This window comes from Anopheles gambiae, chromosome 3, assembly GCF_943734735.2.
Source record: "Anopheles gambiae chromosome 3, idAnoGambNW_F1_1, whole genome shotgun sequence".
In the NCBI taxonomy this organism is placed as follows: domain Eukaryota; kingdom Metazoa; phylum Arthropoda; class Insecta; order Diptera; family Culicidae; genus Anopheles; species Anopheles gambiae.
The window spans coordinates 6,573,282-6,601,259 of NC_064602.1; the positions used below are offsets into that span (position 1 = coordinate 6,573,282).

A 27,978-nucleotide genomic window follows, 5' to 3' on the forward strand; every position below is an offset into this window, starting at 1 on the left:
ATCCGTTCCCGATGCATGATGTCATGCACGGTGTGTAGTGGTGGTGGTCGTCTGTCTGGCGCTACTGACGGATATGGATCGACCTAGAATCGGACATGAACGAAACGGTGCGATGCATTTCAATACGCTCAAAGTCAATGAGACGAAAGCAACTGCGAGCGTTTACAACTCTGTGTGTGTGTACTTTCGATCATTGGATTGCAGGTACGCCGCCTACTCAATCGCCAATCGTTGTCAGATGCGTCAGGTGAGGATGTCAAAATCCATCCATCTGTTTGCGGAGCGGTGCATACGGTTTAGTATCTCTGCTTACCACCGGGATGACCTTTTCCACCAGCGCGACAGTGTGTGATGACATCGATGGGACGACGAGAAAACGACAGTCTTACGAACGAGTTGGATTGAAGTTGCAAAATCAAGACTCGGAGAAGGGAGGTCATGTCATCGAAGAAGACAGTTGACAGACCCGACAGATGGGGAAGGGGAGGCTCGTACCGAGTAGTAGTAGTAACACGGGTCTGATTGAATCGGATAAGGAGATACGAGGTGTCCCATTTCGATGACAGTGCATTAACTCTGCTCACTGCATCGTGGGTACTCTGGCAGTAGTAGTGTGCGTAGGAGCGACCAGAGATAAATAATAAAAATAAAGCAAAAGCACTTCAACTCCAGTGTCTGAGGAGGGTTAGCGCACAAACAATGGGTTCCATCATCCCAAGAACACTAATGTGTACGTGGCTTTTATTGCTTCATTAGAGAGTCGTAACTGTGGTTGAATGGTGCAGTGTACTGTGTGTGTGTTTGGGTGCACTTTTAGCGAACGCACTGTTGTTGCCGTTGTGCCGCCGATGAGAGTTTTGCGTACGCGGGGGATTTTGCAAGACACCGGAGAGAAAGAAAAACGTGGTGCATATCGCTTGTTGATGAGCCGATTAGGCTGAACTTTGTGTATATGATGTGTGTGTGTGTGGGCCAGGGTGAAGAGTAGGTTTTTTCCCTCTTCTTGCTGCTTCTTTGTCTGTTGGCCGATTGCGCAACGAAAGCGATATTAATGCAATGGAGATCTCTTCTGCGCAGTGTGGTTGGCGCTGGGATATGGTAACCCGAAACCACCCCTCATAAAGCGTCTCTGTGCGGGTTATTTGTCAGATGGGTGAGGATTTGTGTACAATTTTTCCTTCTGAGGAGTCGGGGCACAGGGGTTTTCCATTGTGTGTACTATACGTGCGTTGGAGAAAGAGCGATGTGATGCTCCGTCTTCTTTCTCCAGCATTTAGCGCCACACGCTGCACTGTAAACTGGAGTAATTAAGGTTCTGCAGAGTTTCCCTCTGCGTAAATCTTGCTGGAAATTGCTGTCCATGCAACCCCAGACCCGTGTGCGTGTCCCCTGCGTTTATGTTTGATACACGCGTAAAAAGCATGTTATGGTCGGGTTTGGAAACGTGTCCAGTGCACTGCCTGGGAACTAATTGCGAACATTATCAACCTGATCATCATCGGACCGCCGGTTGTAGACAGCAGCGGGATGGCGGGACGGGTATGATTTTGTGGTCTTGAGTGGAAAAAGGCAGTCCAAACCAGGTTTATCTCGAGAGGAGAGGCTTCGGGTATTTGCGTACGCAGACAGCTGATTGCCGTCGCCGCAGCACAAGCCACCATTGGGGCCCATTACGCTAATTAGTTTATTGACTTCGACGCGACAACATCATCGTGTCGCGTTTGTGTGTGTGTGTGTTGCGGGATGAGTGCATTTCACTCGCTTTTCCTTTTTATTTTCTTGTGTCGACTAGTGAGAGAGAGAGTGAAACCATTTGCGAGCGAAAACAGTCCTCCAAAGGTTGAACCATTTGCATATCAGGGAAACAGGCCTCGAAGGCGGTTTTTTTTTCTAAATACATGATCTTCCTTCGATTTAAATGTAATAATCGAGCTGTCGCTTAACTAACCCTTCAACTCGATTAACATGCGATTGGGAATTTTCTAACCACAACGACAACAACTCTTGTGACACTCTTTACGAGCAATCCAACGCTTGTGGACAAGCTTTTTTTTTACTAGACGCCTTAATCCCCTACCCCTAGACGAATGTACTTTCATTTTCGGTGCCAGCATTAACTCACTGGCTCCGCATGTTCCCTGGGACGCTTGCCAGCAGCATGCAAGACAAGTGTCAACTTCAATTAAAACCTTCCGTTTTTGGCCTTATCCGATAACGGAGTGCGTGTGCGCGTGGTGCGTCAAGTTGCGCTGTTGGACCGTTCCGTCAAGTCCAGGTGAATTCCGGTAGCTGTGTCCTCTAGTATGTAAGAAAGACGCGTTGAAGTGGGTTGAAAGCTAAACTCTCTATCGTTGCACACGCTTCTTATCCACAATCTCGCCTCGATGCCCGTGGGTATTACATGAAATTTATGAAAATCTTGGCTGGAGGTTTCCTTAGGTGGATGGGGGGAGAGAGATGTTGTCATATTACGATCTCTAATTAAATTTACGTTTCCAGTGACAGATTGTGGGCACTCGCATCGGTTGCTCGGTCTCGTTTCCCTTGCGCTGGTGCACCACTACCTGATCATGTCAGCGCACACCCACCCAGTGCAGAGGGCCCAGAAAACCAGATTTCTTCTCCGAAATGACTTATTTTGCATACGGAAACGAGTCGAGTAGAAGGGGTCCTCCTCCTCCTTTTCCCTTCTGGTTTACGCTGTGTCGTTATTTATCGATCATAGATGATATAAATAGATCGTTTGCGCTATCGAAGAGCACTGGCGAAAGCGAAAACACGGGGATCTCCAGCTCCCAGTGCCTGGTGTGTGTGTGCGTTGGTCTCTAAATAGCAATCAAATTGTCTCAATTAATCATAGTTAATTGTTTTTGCGCCGCCTTCTCCCCACTGGTCGTGTGTGTGAGAGTGTGTCCATTTTCCGGCAGTTCCAGTTTTTCCATTTCGGAGTGCCCGCGGCAGCAACACGATTTCCTTCGGTATGAAATCATCAAGGAAGCGAACGCCTGGCACTGGCTGTGACCGTTTGCAACCGAGCCCAAGCCTGATTTATCGTTCAAAGTCTCTGTCGTCTTTTGGGGCTGGTGGCTGCTGGCGGGATAGGGGAAGGAGACTAACAGATCTGTAGTATTTGGCTCCTGTGGCCGTTTTTATTGCATATCATTGCACGGTAGATGTGGCACGTGGACGTGAACCACTAACCACCGCACGACGATTGGAACGCTTTTCCACACCCGACTGACGCACACACACAGTGAGGTGTGTACTGCGGGGTCGGTTTATTTATTTTTCATAATTATATGTGTGTCTGTCTCTGTTTGCAACCGCAAATTGAAAGGTTTGCGGTGCGGTGCGGTGCCTAGTGGTCGCCAAACTCCCCGCCGGATCGCTCGATCGCTCTGCTCCGGATGCTGCAATTGCGTGTTTTTCGCAATATCGCTAACTCGCAGTTTCACCTTCCAGAGAGTGTCCAAAGGGAGGGAGATTGTAAGCGAAATGCGTACCAAAGCACGGAAGATGTCGATCAAATGGCACACACACGCGGCGCAGAATGCAGAAATGGGTGCCATTGTGTGTATCGGCAAAAAACCGCATCATTGGGAGGAGATTACAAGGGAGTACGTGTTGTTGCCCCGTGGCCAACGGAAAGTCTCTTGGTGCGAGGTGTCTTTGTTTGTGATTGGTGGCGACCGGAGCCGGAAATGTGCCAAGTAATCGGATACACACACTGCGGCCTGTTTGCATATCGGTTGGAGTTTGTGTCGCCATCGTCGTCACGGGAGAAGCATAAGGCGGATTGAAAAGTGTGTCAAAAATGAAATTGCACTGCCACAGAAAACGTCTGTGTGTGTGTGTTGATACACGCGTCTCCTTCTAGCCACAAGGGGCACATGGCAACGGGATCAAAGCGATGCTTAATCTAATGCAATTGAAGTCGAACACGTCGCGAGAGATTTTATGAGCCGATGTCGTAAGTAATATTTATAAGCGAAGCGAAGAAGCTGAATGTAGCTCACCCGTTCCATTTCGTTCCTTTCAGCTCGTTTAACTCGTGTCGATAGGAAGATCTCTCGACGCCCTTACCAACCATAACAGAGCAATGTGCGTTTTGTGGCCGATTACGGGCTGAAGCGAGCAAGATCCGTTTGAAGCGAGCCACATTTGGACATGGTTTTGGACCAGCGTTTGTGTGTGCCGATTTGCGGAAATGTTACACCCGGCTAAGCACAGGGCAGCAGCAGCAGCAGGTGGAGTAATTGTAAATGGGTTGTAATGCAATGCCATGAAACCATGCAATGCTGCTGCTGCTGCTGCTGCTGGTGCTTAAACTGAGGCGCTAAGAGGCGCACGCCCTCTAGAGCACGACGACGAGACAACTGGTCAGCGAAGTAGCGAAAGTGACATAACCTTTCGTTTTTTGCCTGCTGCTGCTACTACATTCAAAGCACAACATCCTCTGATATGATTCGCAATCATCTCGATGTGCGTTGTTCGAGCTGAGCCGACTCAAGCCGTCTTTAGGGATGCGCCTCATCAGCAGGAGGACTCTTCTTGGAGGCTAGTGGAGAATAGAGAGAAATAGGTCAAAACACACCAAGATCATGCATCTTGGTTACTCAACGCAATTGTTTGGTTTGCAACGAGCCACGATCAATTACTCGCTAGCGAATATCGCCTACCCTCCGCGACCAATTATGTTTGCAATCTTCATGCCTCTACCCTTAACGATCGGTTATCGGTTATGGGGTGAAGAAGCAAGAAGCAAAAGATCCCTCCCAACGTTGCTTGAAAATTGATTTTGAATCGTTTCGTTGGTGGATTGTTGGGGGCCTCGCAAGAGCCCTCTCTTTTACCATAGGAACCTAGATATGTGAAGCTTTGGAGTTGAAAATTACCTACTGACCTAACCCGGCAGAGAAGGACCCAGAAGGGGCCCAACTTTATTGCTTGAATAACAACAGTCCGAAGCGCTCCGATGTGTGGTGTTCGCTTCAGTCGCTCCAGCTCCTTTCCAAACTGGGAGGGCTGCTTATGGGATAATTGTAATAGGCTAATGATTTTGAACATTTATAATCATTGGGGCCAATTTAGAGCTTGCGTGCTTGCGTTGCCTCCTGTAGAAGGTGAACCTCGCGCTGCGTGTGTACTGTCGATGTGGATGGTCGGTGGAAAACCATGTGAACTGATGAAGGCGTACGCGAGATAGGTTCGTTCCGACTGACCGTGCGCACCGAATCGTCACCAAGGTGTCTCGTTGTTCGTTCTTCGGCCGTGGGGTTCGTTGGGTCGTGCATTTGCATACCTTTTGTTCGTTCATCCGAGAAAGAAAGAGAGAGAGGTAGAGCCTTCCAACGCAAAGATCTCCGAAGAAGGTGTTTGGGTACTGGTGCCTTGGTTCAATTTCAATTTGCTTTGCGTTATGTAAACAAACGACGCAGGCACATAGTGGTCGTCCGAGTGTGGTGCGTTTAATTTAGTTTTCCGTTCCGTTTCATTGCCGGCTTCTTGTGCCGCTATCGGTGGGAACGGAGAGCAACAACAACAACAAAAAAGGGTCACTCGATGGTGGTGACCCACACGAGAGGATACCGTTACGTTAATTAAACATTCACAAACCGATCAATGAGATCGGGGTGGCTTCAACGGCGGGTTGTGGAGAGATCAGGGTACAAATAGTAACTGTAGCCAGGATTTGGTTGTTTTTCTTTAATTTTATCGTTGGTTATGCTTGCCGGATGACCTTTTTCGTCGGTGCGGAGTGTAACTAATGCAGCGGACGTTCTTTGTTTTAGTTGTCCAAAAACAGAGCATTTGGAGAGGGCAACTGCGTTGAAATTACACCCCAAACATGAAGAGGTTGTGTGCAGTTATTTAACTGATACCAAGCTGACACTGATGCAACAAACTTGTGACACTCCAAACATATTGTAATCTTTAAATTGCAATACTTTAAAACCCAAAACACACAGCAGCAAAAAAGCGAAGCCAGCCCACTTTCAATGCCAAAAAGAGCAGAAGTTAGGAAAATTTATGACGTGTTATGATTGGTAAGCCGCCCGTCACCCTTCGCAAAGCGCGCCACATTAGCTCACAGTGTGCGCCTCCACCCGCGTTGAGGTGGGAGCCTCCACCGTGAAGACACACCGGCTCGTTCCACGAGGCTTAGCACGCGAACGTTTTTCGGGGGGAGTTAGCAACAATAAAAGAAAAGGTAGCGCACCACAACGTAGCAATCAGGAGGAGGGAGTCTTTAGGGCGTCGTTTTCTCGAAGTTGCACAGCGGGCACGGAAGCGCCCATATATTGACCTCACTCTCTCGAGCATAAGATTGCATAAGGGTCGGAGCAATTGTTGGCTTTTGTTTTCGAAATGTGCGTGTGCGTGTAGTGTCATGATGGCGTAGTAATACGCACACAAACGCACTTGCGCATTGAGGCTCGATACATACATCCATGAGGACATCGGTCGGTATCAGTTCGATCGAGTTCGATTGTGTTTTCAGGTTGTTGTTATTGTAGGTTTGTTATTGCCCACCACCCTCGCCAAAGCTTGTTTGAAACTCGTTTTGTGAGGTGGTGCAGTTGGGAGGGTAATAGCCCTGCGCGCTGTGTTACACTCTGAAGTTATCAAGCTGGAAAAGTGAGCTCTAAACCTCCGATATTGCCCACTCTGGGGTGGTGTTGTTAATTTGGAAATGGCTCATTGAACTGCTTTATGATATGGGTTCGTTTATTGCCGGGCCGGGTTACATTTATTGAAACTTATGAACAATTTCCGGCTCTCGGTGGTGCGTACTGCTGACAACCAAATGATTTATTGCTAGTTCGATCCACTAGCTTTAGGTCCGACCGAGAAGGGGAAACAAGTGCGTGGGAAAAACTTGGACACAGAAATAGAAACAAAGTCTGTGTGTTTGGCTGTCGCCCTCCAAGCATAATTGCGATCATTAGGGAAAAAATCTATTTAAGGAACTCGTGGATAAAGAGCCCGTTAAAAAGCATACGATTGTCATCATATTTCATCCGATCGGCACACAGGGGCTTTAGAGCAGTAGATTATTTCTCATTCCTCATAATTTATGTCCCAAGGCGCACGGCATCATCGGCACACGGAGCTGAAAATAATCACAATTTAATGATGGTGTATACTCCATTAATGTCCACGGCGTGATAGGCAGCTGTTCTTGTTTGCTAAACACACTGATTATGTCGCTGGTGGAGCAGCAGCTCCTTTCCAATCAAATTTCCATTACAAACGGGAAACCGTTGCTGTTGGACAACTCTTCGTTGCGCCGGGGAGGAGAAAGAACATAAAATTGATGATGGTTGGTTCTGGTGGACACCGACGACAGCGTGCTTGCGATGACAAACGAGAGAGAGACACACACACAAGAGATACCGCCGTTCTTGTGCGAGATGTGCAAGATCCGGGAAGGAAGCTATCGCGTTACGACGATGATCCGGTAATCCGGTGCCGGATCGAGAAGGATACCACCCGCGCGGCGGCTGCTTTCTTAATCGTGTCCTATTAGCCATATTATAGCAGCAGCTCAAGATAGGGCCCTCCGGGACACAAGATCGCGTCGTCGCTCGCTGTGTCCGCACTCAGCAGTCTTTGTGCACGATCCCCAGGGGAGAGAAGCGAACAACGACCCGGCTTGATAGTGTTCTAGACATGTTGTGTTAATCCCACGATCATTACAGAGAGAAGAGTGGAGCGCGTTCTGTGTTTTGATGCGGGACCCGCTGGACCCTTCTCCTCTGGAACGCATAATCAGCATTGGCTAGGCATTCCAGTGGCAATTAGGAGCAGTTGGGAGAGCCTCTTCCTGCCACCATGTGAAGCCCTTACTGCTACATCGGCGTTAATTAAATACGAACAAATAGGCTGCTGTGCGTAAAATTGGAAGTTATTGTGCGGTGGTGAAAATGCGCTTTTCGGTAGAATGAGGGTGTGCCAGACGGCAAGAACTCGAAATTAGTGTTTATTTAATTAAATCATTTCGAGGGATGAACGTATCCGCCATGTGAGATCTTCATGCTGCGATATGGTTTCAGCGGTCCACACCACACCACGATCATAATTTGTATGGGGGATTGGATTGGAATGGCTTCTTTATGGCTTCCACACGTAGTGGTGGGCAGTGGTGGATCTTTATGGATAATGTTTCAATCGGTTCTCTCTCTTTCTGTCTCCGCTTTTCAATGCGCTACTGTACTGCGTCGATCAATGTCGAGTGAAAGTCAGATCGCTGCCGCAGCGAAGAAAACAAGGGAAGGTGTTTAACGTGATGATGTCTCATTCTTCACACTGCACAATTGAAGGTTCACCTTTTGAAGGTTGAACTTCTCGTTGATCTAATGATCGGTAAGGAAGCACAATCAATACATGATACAGTAAGTGGTAAGCAGAAAAAATGAAAGGTCTCAAACAGTCTGATTGATGATTGGTTCGTTTGACCACCGCTAATAGACGGTGCGTGCCATCCGACGACTCTGTATGCTGTATGGCTGCCATAACGGTGTCCCAGGAGTGTTCTCTGGGACATTGAACTACATGTCAGCTCGATGATGTTGCACAGGTTGTGGTGATACTGTATTAACACGCTATTGAACTCGTCACCCGGACCCGGAGTGGAAATTAGCCATTCAAATGTATGCTAATCATGCTCGACATTCATTCCCGACCGATCGACTGACGTGTGGGGCTTTGTTAGAGATGCAAGGTGCGCCGGTATGGTGGCGTTGCGTGTTCTGTACGTGCCTGGAGAAATTTATAACGGTTGCTCCCAGCGGGACGCGGCGATGAGTCAAATCAACTTCTGTGCAAATTGTGTGTGTTTTCCCCCCGAGGCAAATCAGCCCGGATATCGGTACAAGGTTTTCAAGGTTGATGAGCAATGATAGGACAAGCGAATATGCGTTTGTTGAGGTTGGGTTTTGCCTATTCAATTAATGATGTGATACCTTGGAAATGCGTATCCATGAGTAGGAGTTTTTGCATAAAGTTGGGACTTTTGGGTTTTCATTTTCATTTCGATCAGCTTCGGGCTCTACTTTTCTCAATTCTTATTGTTTAAATCTTGCATTCGAACGCGATTTAATTAAGGGCACTTGTAAACAATTTAGAACTTTCCCTTTTTTCTGTCTCTCTCTCCCACTTGCGGGGAGAGCCGCTCGATGTCACTTTCAATTTAAATGCACTGGAACGGCGGAGACAGAGCTGCTGCTGGGTGGCGTTAGGTATGCATTAACTGCACATACCAAATGAAAACACCTTCACGCGACTCTGTACAAATGAAACTTTATAATTACCCCGTGCGCGCTTCGTTCCGTTTGACTTCTTCCAACCGGTTGGTTGGTGCGGGCTATCGCGTGGTGTGTGTATTTTCAAAAGAAATAAACACAACGATCGCAAAGACGACGGTGCGCGCGCGACACAACGACGACGGTGATATGCCATTTCTACTTGGACGACCTACCTAGTACCTAGTAGGCCCACCCCGGCGACTCAACTCCTTACCGATTAGAAAAGAGGTGCGGCAAGGAAAACGCCATTCTAAAACATTCCTTTCCATTGGAGTTGGCTGCCTGCCTTTGCGCGTTCTGTTTGTGTAGGTACGTTAGTCGCCTCAGTGTGTGATGTGTTGGGGGCGCGACACATTCGGTGCGTGGTGGCGCTATGACTTGGACGTTGTGTGGTATGATTTTCAACCAACATCAGAGGAGTCATTCCCCACTTCTAGATCAGGCCCACCGGCGTTTAGTTCTCGCGGGCGGGAGGCTATTTTTATCGTCGGTAAAGGCTGTGCTGCTGCTTTGAGAATTTTCGTGGGACGTGTTTGGAGTTTGGAGTTGGAAACGAATTTATGATCCGCACGGAGGTTTTCCTTTCGTCTGGACCTTTGCACGTGAGAGCGCCTAGATGAACGATCGTGAGCTGAAGTGACGTTTATGTTACGGCTGTCCCGTTTCGTATGTCATTTTTATAGCGCCATAAAGCGTTGGTGCGATCATGTGGAGGGATCCACACGAAACCCGGGGACCGGGGACAGATAACAGGCAGTTCCATAGAACGTGTTCTTAAAATATAACTTTATAACGTTTGGCAGCGTATTAAATAGACACATTTTTGAAAAGGAAATCTCCCCGAAAATCGAACTCCAAAAGATATGTCGTAAGATCTCCTCCGAAAAAACAAACTGAACGTTCAGACAATAAGCGCAAGCGACCTCGCCAAAGCCCGCGCCAACTCCTTAAAACAGATGCTAATCTCACGGTGGTGGTGTTTTGGGTTGGAGCATTGCATGGGTGAGCAAATTAGGAGAAGCTACATTTCAGAAATGGTCAGCAGGCACCGGTCGAAAATTGGTACCAAACACTCTCGTCTCGTGCGTGCGCGTCGTCGTCGGAGTTACGAAAACACGCTCGCTAACTCGACACTAACCTAATTAGGGGCGGTTGTGGCGGCAAACGCAAACGCAAACTGTCACCTCCGTTTGCTTTTGCAAAACAGAAATCATATTTTCGGGGTCGATTGGTCAGCAGCTCTAGCGACGACCGTATTTGGTTTTGGAGGAGAAAGAACCGATTAGCATCTCTCCACTCTCTGTGGAGCTCTGGGTTTTCGTGATGGAGCAAAGTGGCGGCTGTGGATAAAATGGTAATGTCCACTTGTCTTCAAGTTGGTGTTGTGTTTTTGGTGAAATTTACAAGATCGTAGGAAGAGTGCGTCGAACGATCGATGTATCCTTTTGCTCGCTTTTGCCGAAAATAGAGCCGCCAGCTCTAGCGCTATAGTGACGGTACGTTGATCTTTCCGTTGCATCTTGTTGGCGCCTGCCTTCACTGCCTTGGCGATTTAAAAGGTTGAACGACAACTCCGACAACCGTTTGTTGCTATTTCGGTTTGTGGCGGTGCGATTGTGCGAAGAATTAGATATGCACCGAGCATTCCACCTCAACCTGAAATGCCATTTCTATTCGTTTCGTTCTGATTTTGAGGGTGAATTTTCGCGTACGCGGCGTGAGTCATGCTACATGTGTGGAATTAGTTGTTCTCGATTTTTCCCGTTGTGTAACCTCCCCTCGAAAAGAAGGGGCTAGCCCGCATAGCAGCAATTAGGTAGAACAATTGCAAAGGCAAAAAGAGAACGCACTTTTTTATTATTGGTTGCTTCTTGCAAAGAGTAAGGCCTTCTTAAAAGCCGCTAAAAGGCTGTTATTACGCAAATCATACACACACGCCGCCTCGCCACGGGATGGGAAAACGGACTCTCCGAGGACTTGAGCTTGCCTTTGTTAGAAATGGCGGGCGAAAAAAGCCGCATTTTTCGCCTCATTTTGCTGTGTGGGGTCGAGCACTCCCCTTTCATGGGGATGATGGGGGCTTTCGTGCTCGATCGGTCAAATCTCTGAAGATGAGTCGCCACTTTGCGGCGCTTAAATGGCTGTATAATTGTCGATCAAATCGCCATTTAACGCCACACGTCAAGTCGACGGTGGATGCCCCTGACAACCATATTGTTCAACCTCAAAGTCACCCCGTTTCGGATAAAAGGGGGGAGAACCGGCGATAGTTCACTGCGAAGCTATTCGAAGCTTTCGTGCTTGGAGACATGAGGACCAGAGGGAGTAAAAATGGTAAATAATAATAAGCCTTTGCCGTATAACGAATGATCGCTGGCGCAGATTCTTTGGTGGTTCGTCCTCGGGCAGGTCGTCCTTCTTGGCGGGCAACCGCTCTCGGGGCAGCCAATTGTCGTGTGGGTAGCGGACAATTTTTGCAGCATTTTTCGGAAAAAAATACGTAAATGTGTAACTCCCACACGCACCAGTTCCAGTCGGTTTGGTCGATTACCTTCGACAGCGACACACAGAGAGAGAGAGGACGTTTCTCCTTGACTGGTTAAATTGCGCTGAAATTCAGAATCTTCTCAGCGCTTATAAATATTCTAGCAAATGCGGACAATTAGGTGCTGCGGCGGCTGCTTTTTTCTGTCGGTCTTTAATGCTGATGGAATGATGAATTACGAGACAATGTGTTCAGTATGAAGCTGGTGGGGTCTTCCTTTCGTCGAGGTCGTTCATGTAAAGGTGAGCCGGCGCGCCAAACCAGTACCAAAAGAAGTCGAAACAAACGAACCGGCGGCCCCGATTAAACGGTTCAAATTATTCACTAATAACTGACCGATTGATTGGCCGACAGCAGCGGCCGATTGCGTCATTGCGGTTGCTTTATTGTGAGCACGTGTGTGTACCTTTCCCCGCTGGTAGACAGCAATAGTTTCCTTTCTTTGGGTGGAATTACTTTGCATCGTGTGTGAGTGAAAGAGGATGGCACAATGTGAAAGGCTTTCGGCGAGGTCAAAGATGGAGCGGAAGTAGCAAAAGATGATGTGCTGTGTTGTGCGTAGAGAGTAGGAAGTCCACCGTCTGCTCCAACAATCCATCTTACTGTCAAGCCATTGTTTGTTTCGCATACAACAGAAAGAAGATTGAAGAAGCAAGTAACGATGAGCATCTCATCTTGTTTTGTGTCCCATCTTCTCGTTTCTTTACCTTCTTCCGAACGCTGGCAATAGCTCAAAATTAATGAATCATTTTCGCGGCATTGACCTTGAAGCCGTTAGCGTTTCCCCCTCGATGCTTTGCCACTTTAGGCTGATGAGCGGCGGGGTGGAACATTGGGAGAGGGAAGCTTGGATGAACCGGAGAAAATGGAAATGAAGCGTGGCTGAGGGCTGGGGGGGGGAGGTGAGAGCGGGAGCTCAAATGGAATAATTGAGTTTGAGGTTATCGTAATATTTACCTACCCGAAGCAGCGCTAAGTGCCTTATGGGCATTTGTGTTGGTTAGCTTTAAACGCTGCTGCTTAAGTATATTCGGCTTTACAATGCTGGCAGAGTGGGGTTGAAAATCTTAGCTTTAAAGATATTTGTGCAATGTTTATTCAAATTTGAAGAAACCGAACCTTTTTAGCTGTTTTAAGGTCAAAAAATCTCTAAAAACGATCACATTGTCAAGTAGTTTGCATACTTCTAGGCGGATTGTGATTATAGCAAAACAAAAACCTAAACCAATCAAACGAATTGAGATAGTTTGCAACTAAATGCGATCATTTAAAGCAAAAAAATGGAAATCTCTCTTTATGCCCCAAAACGTTACCGTAATCGAGAGTGAACGAGTGTGTAGAGGTGCCGATCCTCTTACCCGAACCTCAACAACAACCTACGAATGATCGCAATGAAACATATAGACAAATAATCAAACGATTTTCATTCGCGCGCTGAATGTGTTGAAAATTGCTCTTAATTTTCCGGGCAGGGAAACCCATGTTTTCGCTCTCCTTTGCCTTGCCGCACACACTCCAATTTCGCAGCAAAAAAGAAGTAAGCATCGAAAATATCATTCTGTGCCTGATGTTTCTCCCTCCGTATTCTCCTTGCGCTTCTTCACCTTGGCACTATTAAATTTTGTAAAAAAAAAACTGCTTTCGCAATACTGTACCATGCCCCATGTTTTGCCCATTTTCTCAGCAATTGCAACCGTTTATGCTACCCCTTTGCCGCCCGATTTAAAGCCAATGGGGATGGATAGTGGTGGTCGAGGTGGAAAACGAAAGGACGAAAAGGGGCAGTTGGGCATGGGTGTGTGCTCTGCTGCAATTTGCTTTCATTGCTATGCTGCGGACATAGTTGTGAGTACACGGCGCAAAGGCTCATCATCATTCCGTTCCTGGCTGCCGGCTGGCTGTGTGTGTGTGTGTGACGCGATTCCGTTTTAATGGTCAGTCACGGTCGAGCCTCATCGGTTCTGTGGAGAGTATCGTTCGCTCGCTCGTTTTCGATCCCGTTAGCTTCAGAACAGAACAGAACAGAAAAAAACATGCTATAATGTTGTAGGCTTGCGCGCAGCACTGCTTTTCACCCTCCGGCTCCCCTCGCCAGTGCAAGGTCAATGTACGCTTTACTGCGCCACCCGAGAACGCCACCAAGAACGGCGGCGAATGTCGATCGATGTGTGGTGGCGGTACTGATTTTATGCTAAATTGCGGCTCTCCCCGCAGCGTGCGTGTCCGCGGTACAAATGAAAGTGTAGCGCGCTGGGTGGAATAAGGAAGAGAACGAACCTGTTACTGCCGCCTGCGAGAACAACTACCGTTTTAGGGTGCTCACAGCTCCCTGTCGGTGGAGGAGACGTGGCCTTGGGCTGGCAGGGATATAGAGTGCACCGCCGGTGTGCACGACGACGACGCATTGCATAATTATGCTGTAAAGAGTGCGAGCGGTAGCGGGGAACCACTATTAACTCATCGATGCGATCGGAAGAATGTCGTTTTTCGTTTTTATCATCACAATTAGGAGCGATTTTAGCCCCAGCAAGCCGTAGAGGAGGAGAAGGCCGTTGTACAGTTAGGCTGACGTGTTTATGTTCCATCACACCAGAGGCGAGCATAACAGTTAAATTCTTTTCAATAACGATTCTAAGAGTGCGGCGTAAGAATGCGTGTGGTGCGTACTACTGGGCAAGCAAAGGGAGGTGAGAGGTGATGGTACTAAAATAAATGATTAAAAATAGAAGCCGGTGCAATAGTAGTTGGTACACAGGGTGCAGCGGCGGAGTTGCACTCTGAATCATGCACAATTATCGGATGGTCTTACGGATGAGTAATTGAATGCACACGCCGCTCGCCACCAGGCCGCCGGCAGGTTCAATTACGCCAATAAACCCAACACAAACTTGGGCACGGAGTGCTAATCCTTATTACCGCCTAACTGGCATCATCGTCCATCGGGGGGGGGGGGGGGGGGGGGGAGACGATCGTTCCGCTGTGTTATGTAAACTCCGCTTGGAAGGGCTGAGCTGGTTTGCATTTTATAGTAAACGATCGATTGGTGGTAGGATGTGGACGTGTTTTTTCTTCTAAAATGCATTAATAATTGTTTCCTTTAGGCGGGCTGCAGCACACGCGGGGACATCCGGTCGCGATTAAGTTGCATCAGTTTGACGTTACGTCTTTTTGTCGCTGAACGCGCGAATATCATTAGCGCAATTTCAGCCGTATTTGCATGCTTTTCTCGATCGTTCAAAACGGGTTTAATTGAAGTGTTTTTTTTGTTGTTGCTTTTTATGGGAAATTAAATATGGAAGCTGGATGCAATTGCTTGTCCTGTGTGGTATTAAATCTTACTTTGTAGATAGTTTTCTTTTTGTAACGATTTGAAGACGCAAAACAGGCTCGTTTAGGTAGCAATCATAAAGGGCTGCTATATGCCCCTAAAGTTATGCAATACACTTAACAAAACTATACGAATAAGGTGTCCGTTCGATGTGACAAATAATTATTTGTCTCTATTGGGTGATTTAATCCTCAATTTGTTTTACTTACTGACCAACCAACGTATGCGCATGTGTCACTTGCTGGCGATCTTTAGCTCTCGCTCTCGATCAATAAAAATCACAAGGAAAAGGCTCGTTCGCTTCCTGCAGTGTGCCCGTGCGCCTGGAAGAGTGCGCCTTGCTGCACACTTGCTAAAGTGTCCAAACACAGCGGCAATAATATAGCTTTCACCGTTTCGCAAATAAAACACAACCTCCTACCGCCGACACACGCTCCTCAAGATCAACTGGTTGCGCACACCGCCGTCCCCTAGTCCCGCGGGTAAGCGACGGATTGCATTGGTTCTATAATTATAATATGGAGCAAAGCGAAATGGAAGCGCGGCAAAAAAATGGGTTTGCAATTGAAATAGATAGAAAAAAAAGAGAGTCAGCGTAAGGGGCAAAACAGAAAAACGATCACTCAATAGTAGCGAACGGCACAAACAGCAGCAGCAGCAGCCCTGCTGTGTGAGGTGGTTGAGTGGGATTTCAATCGCGATATCACATTTAAGCTGCCGGTAGCTGTCAAGTGCAGTTTACCGCGGGCTGCCGGGTTGGGTGCAGGTGTGTTTCATCCCCCCTGGAGGGGAGCCCCCGAAGTACAGCGATTGACGACCGGTCAAATGGTGTCAGCTCAAGTACACACTACGCAAGCGCACACCTTTTAATGGTGGTCGGTAATGGACGGGGAAGGTTTTGGGGTTGCGTTGTGACCGAGCACGATAATTTCGTTCGGTCGGACAAGACACGCTTTGACCCCAAAAATCGACGCCGTTAGGGTGATGATGACGCGCTTGGTGTCTTAAATAAAGGTTTCTCAGGTCGAGAGAGGATGCCTCCAATGATCCATTTAATAGCTGGCAAAAGTGTTAATGATAGAGCGAGGTTTGATTGTGTCTGCTGCTGATTTTGGGTCTCCATTTGCTTGTGCGCCCCTTAAATTGGATGCGTTTTTGGTGCAAAAGTTGGGTGAAATCGATCTGACATTGAGATGGCGTGCGCGCGTGAGCCCATCAATCTCTCGGGTACAAAACGAACCTATTTCCAATCGCTTTATTCACAGTTGCAACTCTCTAATTGCTCTATTTTTTTTTCTTACTCTCATTTTCCGTCCGCAGTACGGCCTTCGGCAACTCGATCTGTCCTTGCTGTCGCAGCTGTGGGCGCTGAACGAATCCATTCAAGAGTTCCGCACGATGCTGCAGGAGCAGGAAACGCTTTCGCCGCCCTCGCCGTCACCGTCCAACTCGGACGCGAACTCCGTGTCATCGGATGACGATCTCGACGAGGACGACTCGTCCACCACGAACAACAGCACCAATCGGCTGCTGCAGCAGCATCAGCAGCAACAGCAGCAGCAGCACCACCTGCTACTGTCATCAGCCCATCATCAGCTCCAGTCGTCCACGAACAGTATTGTCGGTGCGGCGGGGAGTGGTGGTAGTAGCGGCGGCGGCGGCGGTAACCTAACGCCCGGCGGCGGTCCTAATCCGAACGAATCGGGCAGCTCATCCTCGACCACCCTCTCGTCGTCTGCGTCGTCCCGCATGAGAGCGCCACCACCACCGCCTCCGAACAGAAAGGCACCGTCCCGGCCCGTCTAGAGAGGGACTGGACCCCTGGACTAGAGTTGAACTTCAACGTTAAAACCGCTAAACAGAAAAAGTCAGTGATCGTTGCCAATTAGTGTGTGCGTGTGCCGGTGCCGGTGAAACTAGATTAATCGGGTTGCGCGGATCGGAGTATGGAACCTGGAGGGAGGGATGATTTCACGACGACTGTGAGAGCAGGTCGGGGTGCGGGAGCTGTAAAGTAGAGGGCAGGCGGCAGGTACAGGAACGGCAGGAGCTAGCGCGCTAGGCGATCTAAATACCAAAAGAGTCACGTTAAAAGAATTAAATCTTAAGCTGATGAAGAAGACTATAGTGGAGAAGGGGGACAGAGAACGAAGGCGACGAACCCCCCCCGCGCATTCGGAGGAAAAGGGGAAACATATGAGCAGAATCCGCGTTTGTCAAGCAAAGCTACCTTACGAGTATTTTACTCTCTACAATACAATTTTCACAATTACGTTGTTCTTTTTTGGCAAAAACCCAATCGTTCAATTCACTCGCGTGCGCGCATACTGTCTTAAGAGCCATTTGGAGGTTGGTTAGTAGCAAATATGCATGCTATCGAGTTGGTTTCGAAGGTGGGAAGGACGACTAGGGTGCGACGTGAAGGTTTGTGTTAGGAGGGAAAGAACCATCAAACGGTTCGTCCCGCATGATGGTGTATGTGAAGTGTTACGAACAGAGAAATTCTATAGAACAAACCCCAACAGGCAGGCAAGGCAAAAAAAGGGAAAGCGGGGGCACACGAGCCTCTCCGTCACCCCTGTATATACTAATGTGCGACTAAATAATATGTTCCCAAGCGTAGCGTTTAAATGAAAATGATGAAATAAAATATGGAATTCAAATGAACAAGGCAGTTTTTTCTTATTATATTTTAATGAAAAACACATTTAAAATGTACAACTGACTTAAATTGTAACATAAAATGCGTTAATGTGAACTCGTTACGCATAGAAGCAGTCTAAAATGAAGTCTAAAATAACAGAACGGAAGAAACGGGACTGCTCAAAAGTTAACATCAAATTGCATACATTTAGGGGCACCTGTGCGCCTGAAAGTATGCAATGTGGTGTAGAAGGAATGTGACTTTCCGACAAACATTCCGACAAACGCTCAAGGCGCTTGTAGACGACGGCGACATCCACATCGCAAGCCATTTAAAATAATATTGACTCCTTCGCGTCTTTTTTACCTTAGTTCGCGTCTTTCCTACTTTTTCTTGCTCGTTAACCTTCCCCATACATCAGTTTAATCCTACGCACGTGCTTGAGCCCGCGCACACGCACAGCAATTAGCATAGATCGGTCATATTTCACACCTCATTCCGCACCTTCTTTTGTCCCTCCCTTTCATTCGAGTATTCTCCGCCGCTTTTCACGAATTACGTTCCGCTGCCGCTACATGCTCGCGATCGTGGAATTTGCAATGGCAATCGGCGGGCGATGTCGGGGGTTCACGAAGAAAATGTGACTGTTTGATGAACGTTTTGCGCGAGATCGCATTTTCGCGTACGGGGGTAGGGGAGTAGTATGTGGCAGAGGTTTGAATAAATCTAGCCACACTGTCGTGTAGTTCGTCAGTTTGTGTGTTGGCGATGACGATGTTCTACCAATGCTGGATGTAAATGGTGGGGAACAAAAAGAGGACCCCTGATGTGCCACGGAGCCACGTGAACGTGCAGAAACAATTACCCTTTGTCGTCCGGTATGGAGAGTCGTAGATTCGTTATAGATTCGCTTGCTTGGAATAGAGGTGGGTCAAGCAGGAGGTGGATTTGAAGGGCGGAACGCTTTTGAATCGTTTGAATGAGCAAGATCGCTGGGCGGACTGGCGGAACAATTTCCATAATGTGCAAACCCCCATCCATCCCCCGGTCAATGTACCGGCGAATCTTCTTCACGACGGTGTCTTCAGTGACGTCTGGTTTTTGCCTGTGAGTTTGTTTCTTGTCTGTCAGTGTGTTCTGGGCCGTTCTAGTGCTCTAGTCGTAAATCACAATTTTAAGCTGGTCTCCCACCCTCTGGCTTTTGCTATTTAGAGTCTGTGTGCGCTTAAGAGGGCTGTGATGTGATTCCGGTCGTAATGGCAACCTACGGAGTTGACAGTATATGGTAAGCTTAAGAAGTAAAGTAAGGTTCAGGAAAGGTTGCCAGTCTGCTTGGTGAGCTCTTGTGGTAAAAATCTGGTAAAAAAGTAAGAGCAATAATAACATCTAAAAGACCTCAGATATTCATATTTCTTGGATACAGATCCCCTTAAAGTAAATTGTCCAGAAAAGAAACCCTTTCTCCGAATGCTACAATTTAAACAAATCTCACACTTTCAACGTTTCCGGTGTCGTTTTCATTCCATTGCACAATTGTTACAATTGTTGTGCTACCTTCGCCACAATTGAACGTAAAAGGTAGAGCGGCTTTACGCGTTTCCCTAGCTTCCCGTTTCCATCGATTGTCTTCAGGTCGGCAGGTTCGGTTTCGGCCGTTTCAAAACGATCATTTTATCTTCTTAAACACTTCCGAACCATTCGTCCATGCGTCTCTTTGTCGCTGGTAGCTCACACTGTCAGCACACTAAATCCAATTTCCTTTCAAATGCGGGAGAGGGAGCCATCCTACTATTGAAGGCGTGCGTGGATTTAGTTAAACGTCGAAAAGTGAAACAAACAATACACGACTTTCAACGACGTTCGTCAATTTTTCAGTGTTAAGTGCGCACAAGTTGTTACGCACCACGATGAGGATGATGATGATGATGGTGAGGCTGAAGAAGGTGGCTAGAGATTCAATTTCATTTGTGGCACTTTTCCCAACAGGTAATGGGACCTCGTTTAAGCGATTTAGGAGAGTGTTGAGTACGGAAGAAAATAGGGTCTTTGAAAGGGAAATATTGAATACGGAAATGACGATCATATTCGGAAGGTTTCAATGTGTCTTTAATCACAAATAAGTTAGTTTGAGCCTTTACATAATATTAAAATCGTCTTAAAGATGTATATTTGACAAACAGATTGCATACTTTAAGGCTTATTTATAATGTACCTTATAAAATATGCAATTTGAGTGACATTTATCAAACGTTCAGCCAAGAAAGTGGTTGTATCTTTTCAACAGACAAACAACAGTTTTCCGGATATCATTCCATAAACAACAAACATCCACCAAAGCACGCAAGCGTCAAAAACATGAATAATTGAGCTCTTCCTTTGACACCTAATCTCTGTTTGTCTCGTTAAGCCTGTCTCTTGACCTTTTTCCGCCCTATTCCATCACCCCTTTTGCTAGATATATAATTCTAGCTCTTTTCCTCACGCACACCCATTTTGAGTTGCCTTTCTACGCCGTCCAGCCCGCTCTCAGCTTATTAACCGGTTCATTACTGGAAAGGAAAACAAACCTACCAATTCAATCCGACCGTGCTACTGTCGCCGCATGCCGCCTTTAGTTATCATGTTACTAGCAAAACACACTGAACTGCTCTCTAAGCAACTTCATCCAGCGTGTCAGAGCCGGCCGAAGGGGTCAAAGGATCGAATGATCCCTGGGTGCTGGGTCCGCTTCCGATTGAGTTACCCGTCAGCGAGAAAGGCCCTCTGGCGCCTAGTCTTGGTGACCGCTCTTTTTTTTGTTTTTGGTGTGCCGGTCCCTTTTTTCCACCCCATTGGACTGGTTTCTGTCAATCCAGGGCTCGGCAGTTGAGCGGAGCATTGAGTCACATTCGAGGTGTCGCATTTCATAAATCATATCGTACGGAGGGAAGTCGGACCAAACGACCAAAAAAAAAAATTACAGCACAGAACATTGGAGGACGTGCTCCAGTTCCGCATTGAACCAGCCTGACAAACGTTGACGACAGTTGAAGGCGTTCGGTAAAGGCCACAACGCAGCAAAGCGCCGTCTAACTCTCGAATGGTGTCTCGAGAGAATGATTTACACTGTGTATCTAACGCCAGGAAGGAGTGGTTGCCGGGCTTTGTTTCAGTGACGCAAATTGAAAGGAACGTGTCAAATTGACAGACACGGAAACAGTGTTGCGTGTAGCGTACGCAGAACGATCTCGTTCGTCAGAGAAATTTGCTCTCGACCATGACGGGTGGTTGCGTGGAGCGCAAAGGGGGAGGGGTGAAAGAATGTGTGTTCTATACCGTCGGTCTGGTTTGCGGGTGCATGATCGGACGAATCGGTCATTAATCGATGAAATTGTGCATGAAATTGTGTGCACAAAGTGGTTGGACGTTCTTGGAGAGTGCGCTGTTAGTTTGTTGTACCAATAATGTAAGCAAACAAATGGCAGAATGCACTCAAGAGGATGCACGGCGTGTGAAAAGGAATGTCTTTGAAGCAGCAATACAACGGTTCTGTTGTCTTAGAGTGAATCACGCCAGATGATGTTTATTGCAAAGTGTTGAAGACGATTGGCTGTGTTTGAGATGTTCAATATTAGTTGTTCTTTGCTTACTTGGTTGTCTTTAGATGGATCCGTTTAGAGAGTATGCTTATTGTCTTCATTTCCATCTACTTGTTTTATATCATTTCAAAAATTTGTCATTTAAAAATGATTGATGATCACTTTAACAGACGAAACAGTTCAAAAATGGGAGTAATACCATTTATTAGACTAATTTGTCATGTAAATTGCATACATTAAGGCGCAATTTAATATAAATTGATTCAAGATCGCCACAGTATGACAAAACCTCATGACAAATGCCCTTAATGCGCTTGTCTTTGCCAAATATCGAGCCCATTCTCAATTGACATGTTCTTCTTTTGATGATCTTTAGACATTTCACTTCAAAATGGACACATGAAAGCATATTTGTCTTTCCGGTGCAATTTATTCATGAAAAATTACGCTTTCTCTCCTGCGCAAGCCGTGATCTGGGCATCTTCAATTGGAATAAATCACGCATATAAATAAACCCCCTTTACTGGTGGTACGTGTGGTTTGCATAAGGTCAAAAACGTACGATTCAGCTGGCCGAGATCTGGGACAAGATTGAACGACCATCCATCATCCGGAACGCACAGACTATGCTACTCCTGCTCCCGAGGACCACCTGGAAACCTACGGGCATGCCGTTTTAACTCCGAATATTTGCACACCGCTTTTTTGTTTGTCTGTCTCTCCCATCCAAATCTGAGATCTCGTTACGCGCAGCTACTTGCAAAGCCGGGAACAATAATGCACGTCCATTATTTCGACCGGTAAGTAAACAACCAGTAAGCACACACAGTCAATGAGTCACACCGCGCTGAATTTCTCCAAAAACAAATACTTCCGCAAGGGCTGGAACAGTCAGTCAAAGCTGGAGGTTGTTTGGTTGAGTGTGCACGCAACGCGCGACGGATGTAAGATTTCCGCGCATTACTTCCGTCGTTGAGGGAGAGGAAGCTGCTGAAACACCTCTCCGGGGCATATCCGTTTGGCGAAATGGAGAATCACAACATCAGCAGCAGCAACAGCAGCTTCAGCTTTAGTTGGGATGGAGAGGAAAGAGCAGAATTACCGGTTTCAGATTACGCCCGGTTTTGGGAAAGGTATCGCTTCGTCCCGTACTCGAACTCAAACACGAAGCAGAAGTCAGATGTCAGATCTTCCGGGATGGGCACTTGACGGAAGTCGTGCGCTGTGTTTCGACTGTTAGCGGAAGGTTTATTTGATCATCTGTAGCTCTGCAGAGCTTGAGATCTTCCAGTGGAGAGCAAGCGAGAGAGAGTTAGTTACACAGCCTGAGCTTCAGGAATCTAGTCAGATCAGAACTGTGGGGCACAAAAACACAAACACACACACCCGGGCAACTGTAGGATAGAACCCGGCTCCAAGGTCTCACGATGACGACGACCTCCGATTGGGACCTTTGCTGCTGCACTCTCCTGCAAGCGTTTGCCATGGGATTGTCCTTATAAATTATTTATACGCATTCCAAGGCGCTCGGAGCAAGCGCAAACATGCGCTTGCAAACGCCAGCCAGATGGATGGAATGGCAGCGGAAAGGAATGCCATTACGAGCTGTTAGAATTCGATACAGTGAGCGCTTTGAACATCGCTCTGAAACCAGCGTACTAGGAGTTGAGGAGATTTCTGTCCTCTCGGGCATTGCATCCCGAAACTGAAATTCAGGAAACCCCTTTGGCAAGTGATCATTTTTCACTGTTTACAAGATTGTTTGATCGTATTTGATTTGCAACGAGCAGGGCGAAGAAAGCGGACAACCTTATACAGAAGGTAGAAGAGCGCAACACGGTTCGATTGCGAGTATCATAAACAAAACGCACCAGATACGGTGCGCGCTTGCATGCGGAAATAAATCTTGCACCCCCTGTTTTTTTTTACTGTAAACAGTGAATGATGGAAACCAACTCCAACGAGCGCTCGAGCGTCTTATAAGGGTTTTTATTTTGTGGGTTGCGCGGAGCTCTCTTTTTGCTCCAAAGCCCCCCCCATTCCTACTCGTAGGCGCTCGTAGCCGTTGTTGGCATAATTTTTGTTCGCTTTTTCTTTTTCTCTAAAATCGTGAAGGCGAAAGCGAAATCAATCAGCTTTATGAGCCCCGTGCGCGATCGCGTCTCGTATTGCGCTGGTATCGAATGGCAGAGTGCTTCAGTGGTGGAGATTTGTGTCGATCAATGACATCGAATGACATATGCGAGAGGGGGGAGGGGTCTCGATGGAGTACAATGTCTTGGTGGGCGCAGGCGGCTTTGATTTTGATTTGAAGCTCGGCCCATAATTGTCACCAGAAACCGTGGGAGGGCGAGTGAGTGAGTGTAGGAAAGATCCATGAATACCCTTTCACTCTCTCTATCTCTCTCTCTCGTTCAAGCCGGCAAGAAATGAATGTTTACATGAAAAGAAATGGCAAGCAGAGAGACGCACACGGAAGCAAAAGGTCTTGTCTAGATCGAGCTGAAACCAGCGCCATGCGTCTTCAAATCGGCAACCGTAAGGAAAGGGAGCTCCCGAACAAAGAGAATGAGATCATGATCGGCAAGATGGGCCGCTGGGCGAATGGTCCCGGCAGCGGCCAAAACACACCGGTGGCAAGTGAGTCGATTATCAACGTCATAAACATATCAAAGCACTGGAGGAGGAGGAACGATGATGCTTAGGGCTTAACGGGGTAGGAAAGGGTGCAGCGTAATCTGGTTTTGGAAGCTGGCGGGTAAATAAGCTGGGTGAAGCGGCATCTCAGCACCACTACTACAAGCAGCGCGATCGAGCTGGATCGACCAGTTGGATGTGCAGTTTTGCTCCAGTTTGTTGTACCGTGGAAGTGGATCAAGAGAAGAGGACTTTGTGTGGATCCAAGAAGGCGCAGGAAGGGGTTTTGTTTGAAGTAGGCATGAAAAGCGCCATCTGGTGGTCGCTAGTTTGTAGCAAATTTTGAAGTAAGAGGAAGTTAAACCCGTCTTTAGCATGGAAGTAACTGTATTGTTGATTTAAAATGATAAATTAAGCTAAAATGCTACAAAAAATGTAGAAAACTTAGTATTGGACTCAACATGACCTATCTGTATATCTTTTTTGAGTCACAAGTCGCCATCAATACCCAAACAGGATTCCTTTACCCTTTTTTCGTTGAATGTTGAAGGTTAAACTAACCCAAAAAGAGTCTCTTCACGGCTTCTCATCTACCCCAACAAGCTCCACCAAGCTCCTGATGACCATTTGATCTTCACAACCCTTTGAAAGCCGCCTCTAATAAATTCACTTTTTACCAATCTTCCACCCCAAAGCTGGCCAGAGCACGTCGTACTGCAACAGAGAGTGCGCGCGAGAAAGAGGGAAATACAGAAAAGTGCCTCAGAGAGTTATGTTGGGGCACGAATAGAACAATGCGCCCAAACCGAGAGCCAAGGCCAAGATCATACTTTTTCTTATGCTCCGAACAAACGAGCTTCCGAGCGGGTTGAAACGGAGTATTGGTACAACAGCCGAGCCGAGGTACAGCAACGAATCGAACAAAAAAAAAATTCAAAATCGCGACCGCTTTCAGAAGACGCTGAAGAAGACGACTCTGTACAGTGCAGTTGGGTACAGAGTTTTTCCATTTCGAAATTCAATAAGATAGGCGAAATCACAACTTTCTGCAACAGCGCGGGACGGGTGGCAGAGGATGGCGCAGAGGAACGAGGCACAACTGGAACGGAATTTATTTACCTCGGGGACGGCCCAACATAATAGTCTTTGTTTCGGTTTTTTTTTGTACTTTATTTAAGCGTGGAAGTTTGTGTAATGTTGCGCGAAAGAAGCAAGGAGGAAGGCACGGAGGCGCGTAAGTTATGGGAGCAGAAAATCTGGAGCCAGAAAAGGGATTTCGCGCATGATCGGTTGCGTGATCGTCGTCGTCGTCGTCGGAGGTCGTCTTCGCCCTTGCGCTTTGCGGTGCGCTTGGTGCGTTGCGAACGGAAAGGTAGCGGCACTACGGGACTTTGTAAAGCAGCATGATGCACTTTGAAGGGCTGTATGTGTGTGTGTGTCTCTGTTTGTGGAAGAATTTCTGTTACAAATGGAAAATCAAAGAACAAACTCAACCTAACAATCCCTCAAACTCATACCACACGCTCCAGTGATGCATGGAAAATGGAACAAGTTTTCCACCAGATGAGTGCTGTTGCATCCTCTCCTTTGTCACCTTCAGTTTCCAGCCCAACACTGCTTCCCCGTTCGATTTATTGTGTTTTGTAAACATGCCATACCGCGAGAGGGGCATAAAACCCCGGGACCGAGGGTGAAATTTGGTGACGGAAAATAAATTACCGCGAGGAAACCTCTCTCTCCACACATTCCACATCGTGATAGCAGATCGTTACACCGACGGCACGACTAACGGCCAAAGCGGTTAGCGGTAGCGTCGACCACCGAGGGGAAAGTCACACTCATAAGAGAACCATACGGTAAGATGTTCTTGAGGCTCTTTCCCAATTGGCTTTTCCCCGGGCCGGATCGATCTACCAGCTGTGCGCTGTAAATTGCATAGCCCCCCGCAGAGCGTTGGTCGGTGTATGGCTAATTTGGGTGGATTTAAAGGAGGCAGGACCGAAGGCTAGCCGAATGATGAGTGATTTAGATGTTTAGATTTAATTGAAGCGAGTGAAAATCCCGACTGCTAGGCAGAAGCAGGAAGCTAGCGGAGAGTAAATTAAACATTTTTAACATATTGGACAGACTTATTGGATGATGTGATGGTGTGCGATGGAAATCATTGGTGAGACTAAACGAGAGCTCCTCAAGAGGAAATACTTGAAGAATAGGCATTATAAGACATTAGGTTATTTTCTTTGAAACTAGAAAAAGAAGGATATTCACACTATTTCTAAGGATGATACCTAAGAGAGGGATTACTTCAACAATATACAATATCTTCACAATGAATCCAGCTCTATTTCAAGCCGCAAAATCCCTCAAAAACCGATACGATTTGAGTATCAATGCCCATTACTGTACAGCGTTTGCTCGTGTGTCCGTGCAAACTTTAATTAGTTTGTTCGCATTCGAGATTTACGAGCTACGGTCTACAGCTTCTATTCCATTCAACCCCGCGGTAAAGGTGGGAATGTGAAGGATGTGCACCTTCCAGCTAGCACCTCACCGAAGGGTGCTGGCTTCTCAGGCAAAGGGACAGGGCACTCCCGGCAAGCACGTAGCTGTAGGTGCAGCGGCCAACCTGAAGATGATTGGGCACCGGTGGTGATGATGAGCATCCTTCCTTCTGTGAAGTTCTTACAGCGAAACAACACACAGAGCTGCAAGACGAAGAGGAAGAAGCAATCGTACACAACATACCTAAGGAAAGAGAAAGCTTTCGGTAGAAGTGGGTAAGGTAAGGTAAGACGATGCGATTGCGAAGGTGTAGCACAGCGAAGGCGAAACCGTGCGCACGACAGGACACGGCATTAGGGGCCCACCTAACAAAAGGATGCACTTGGGAAGAAGGTCAGGCATGCGGACCGGCAGGGGGTTCCGACAGCCCATGAGAGGATCTCGCACCGAAGGAGGTAAGTGCAGTGGAATTGTAATTGTACGAGAGAGAGAGAGAGAGAGTGAGCGTGCGAGAAAGAGAGTGCGAAAGCGAGGGAAATACGTTCCGTACGTCACGATCCGGTTCGAAGGTCCGCGAAGGCTTCTCGCTGGTGGTGGGATGCGATCGTTAGAAGTGGGTTGGGATGGGATAGGAAGAACCAAACAAGGGCAAACGATCGCTTCTAAGTCGACAGTCGACAAACGCGCCAAAGGAAAAGTCACAATGTCTCGAGATGGTGGGCAAGCAAAGTTCACACACAGACACACACAGCCGGATTCTCGGTCGGTACACGCTCGAGTTCTCAGCTCCGTTCGCCCAAGATGCTGAATGGAATATCTCGACCATGCGATCGGGAGGATTTTGTATTGCAGCAGGAAAAAAGAAGCTTTTTTGCGCTCTTCCCCTTTCTGCTGCGAGCTCTTTTCCCCGGGGAAGGGAGTCGGGCGGGTCGAGCGACTTGACATTCGGTGGTGCAACACACACGCAGACAGAGAGAACTGCACTGCGGTTGCCACGGTAACCCCATCTACGGTAGGTCGATCGTACCGGTGGGTTCGCTTCTTGAGGGCTGTTTTTTTTTCGTCGTTGCTGTTGTTACTTTGCGAAAGCTACGATCGTTCTTGATCAGCAGCTACTTGAGCGGCTGGAGAGACCCTACGCCATCCCAAGTAGCAGCATGATGGTGCGCAGTTCGGGACGACCTCTAAGACATTCCAGCGTGATGGTTTGGTGGACGGCAAAGATGTCTTGCCAGAGCCACAAATGAGCTCTCGTGGGACGATCTTCCGCAGGCACCAGATGGATTGAGGTTGAGATGGTTGATGGAGTAGGCTCTACATCCGCCACACGCTGTCCGGCTTGCGATTTAAGACCGTCTGTGTTTTTCCTTCCCCAATGTAGTGCACTCTGTAAGTGCGTGTTTGTGTTAGTGTAACCCATTTGAGAAAAAACGCCA

The 27,978-nt window shown here is 47.5% G+C and overlaps 1 protein-coding gene across 6 annotated transcripts in view; it reads left to right on the plus strand.

Moving 5' to 3' along the window:
* LOC4578159 (H2.0-like homeobox protein) overlaps window positions 1–17,851 on the plus strand; it is a 56,570-nt gene extending 38,719 nt beyond the window's left edge. For all 6 annotated transcript variants that reach the window (XM_061654270.1, XM_061654271.1, XM_061654268.1 and 3 more), the window contains one exon: window positions 16,502–17,851. In XM_061654270.1, coding sequence (XP_061510254.1) covers window positions 16,502–16,987 — 486 coding nt within the window. In that variant the 3' untranslated portion in view covers window positions 16,988–17,851. The remainder of the gene's footprint in view (window positions 1–16,501) is intronic.
* Window positions 17,852–27,978: the final 10,127 nt, after the last annotated feature.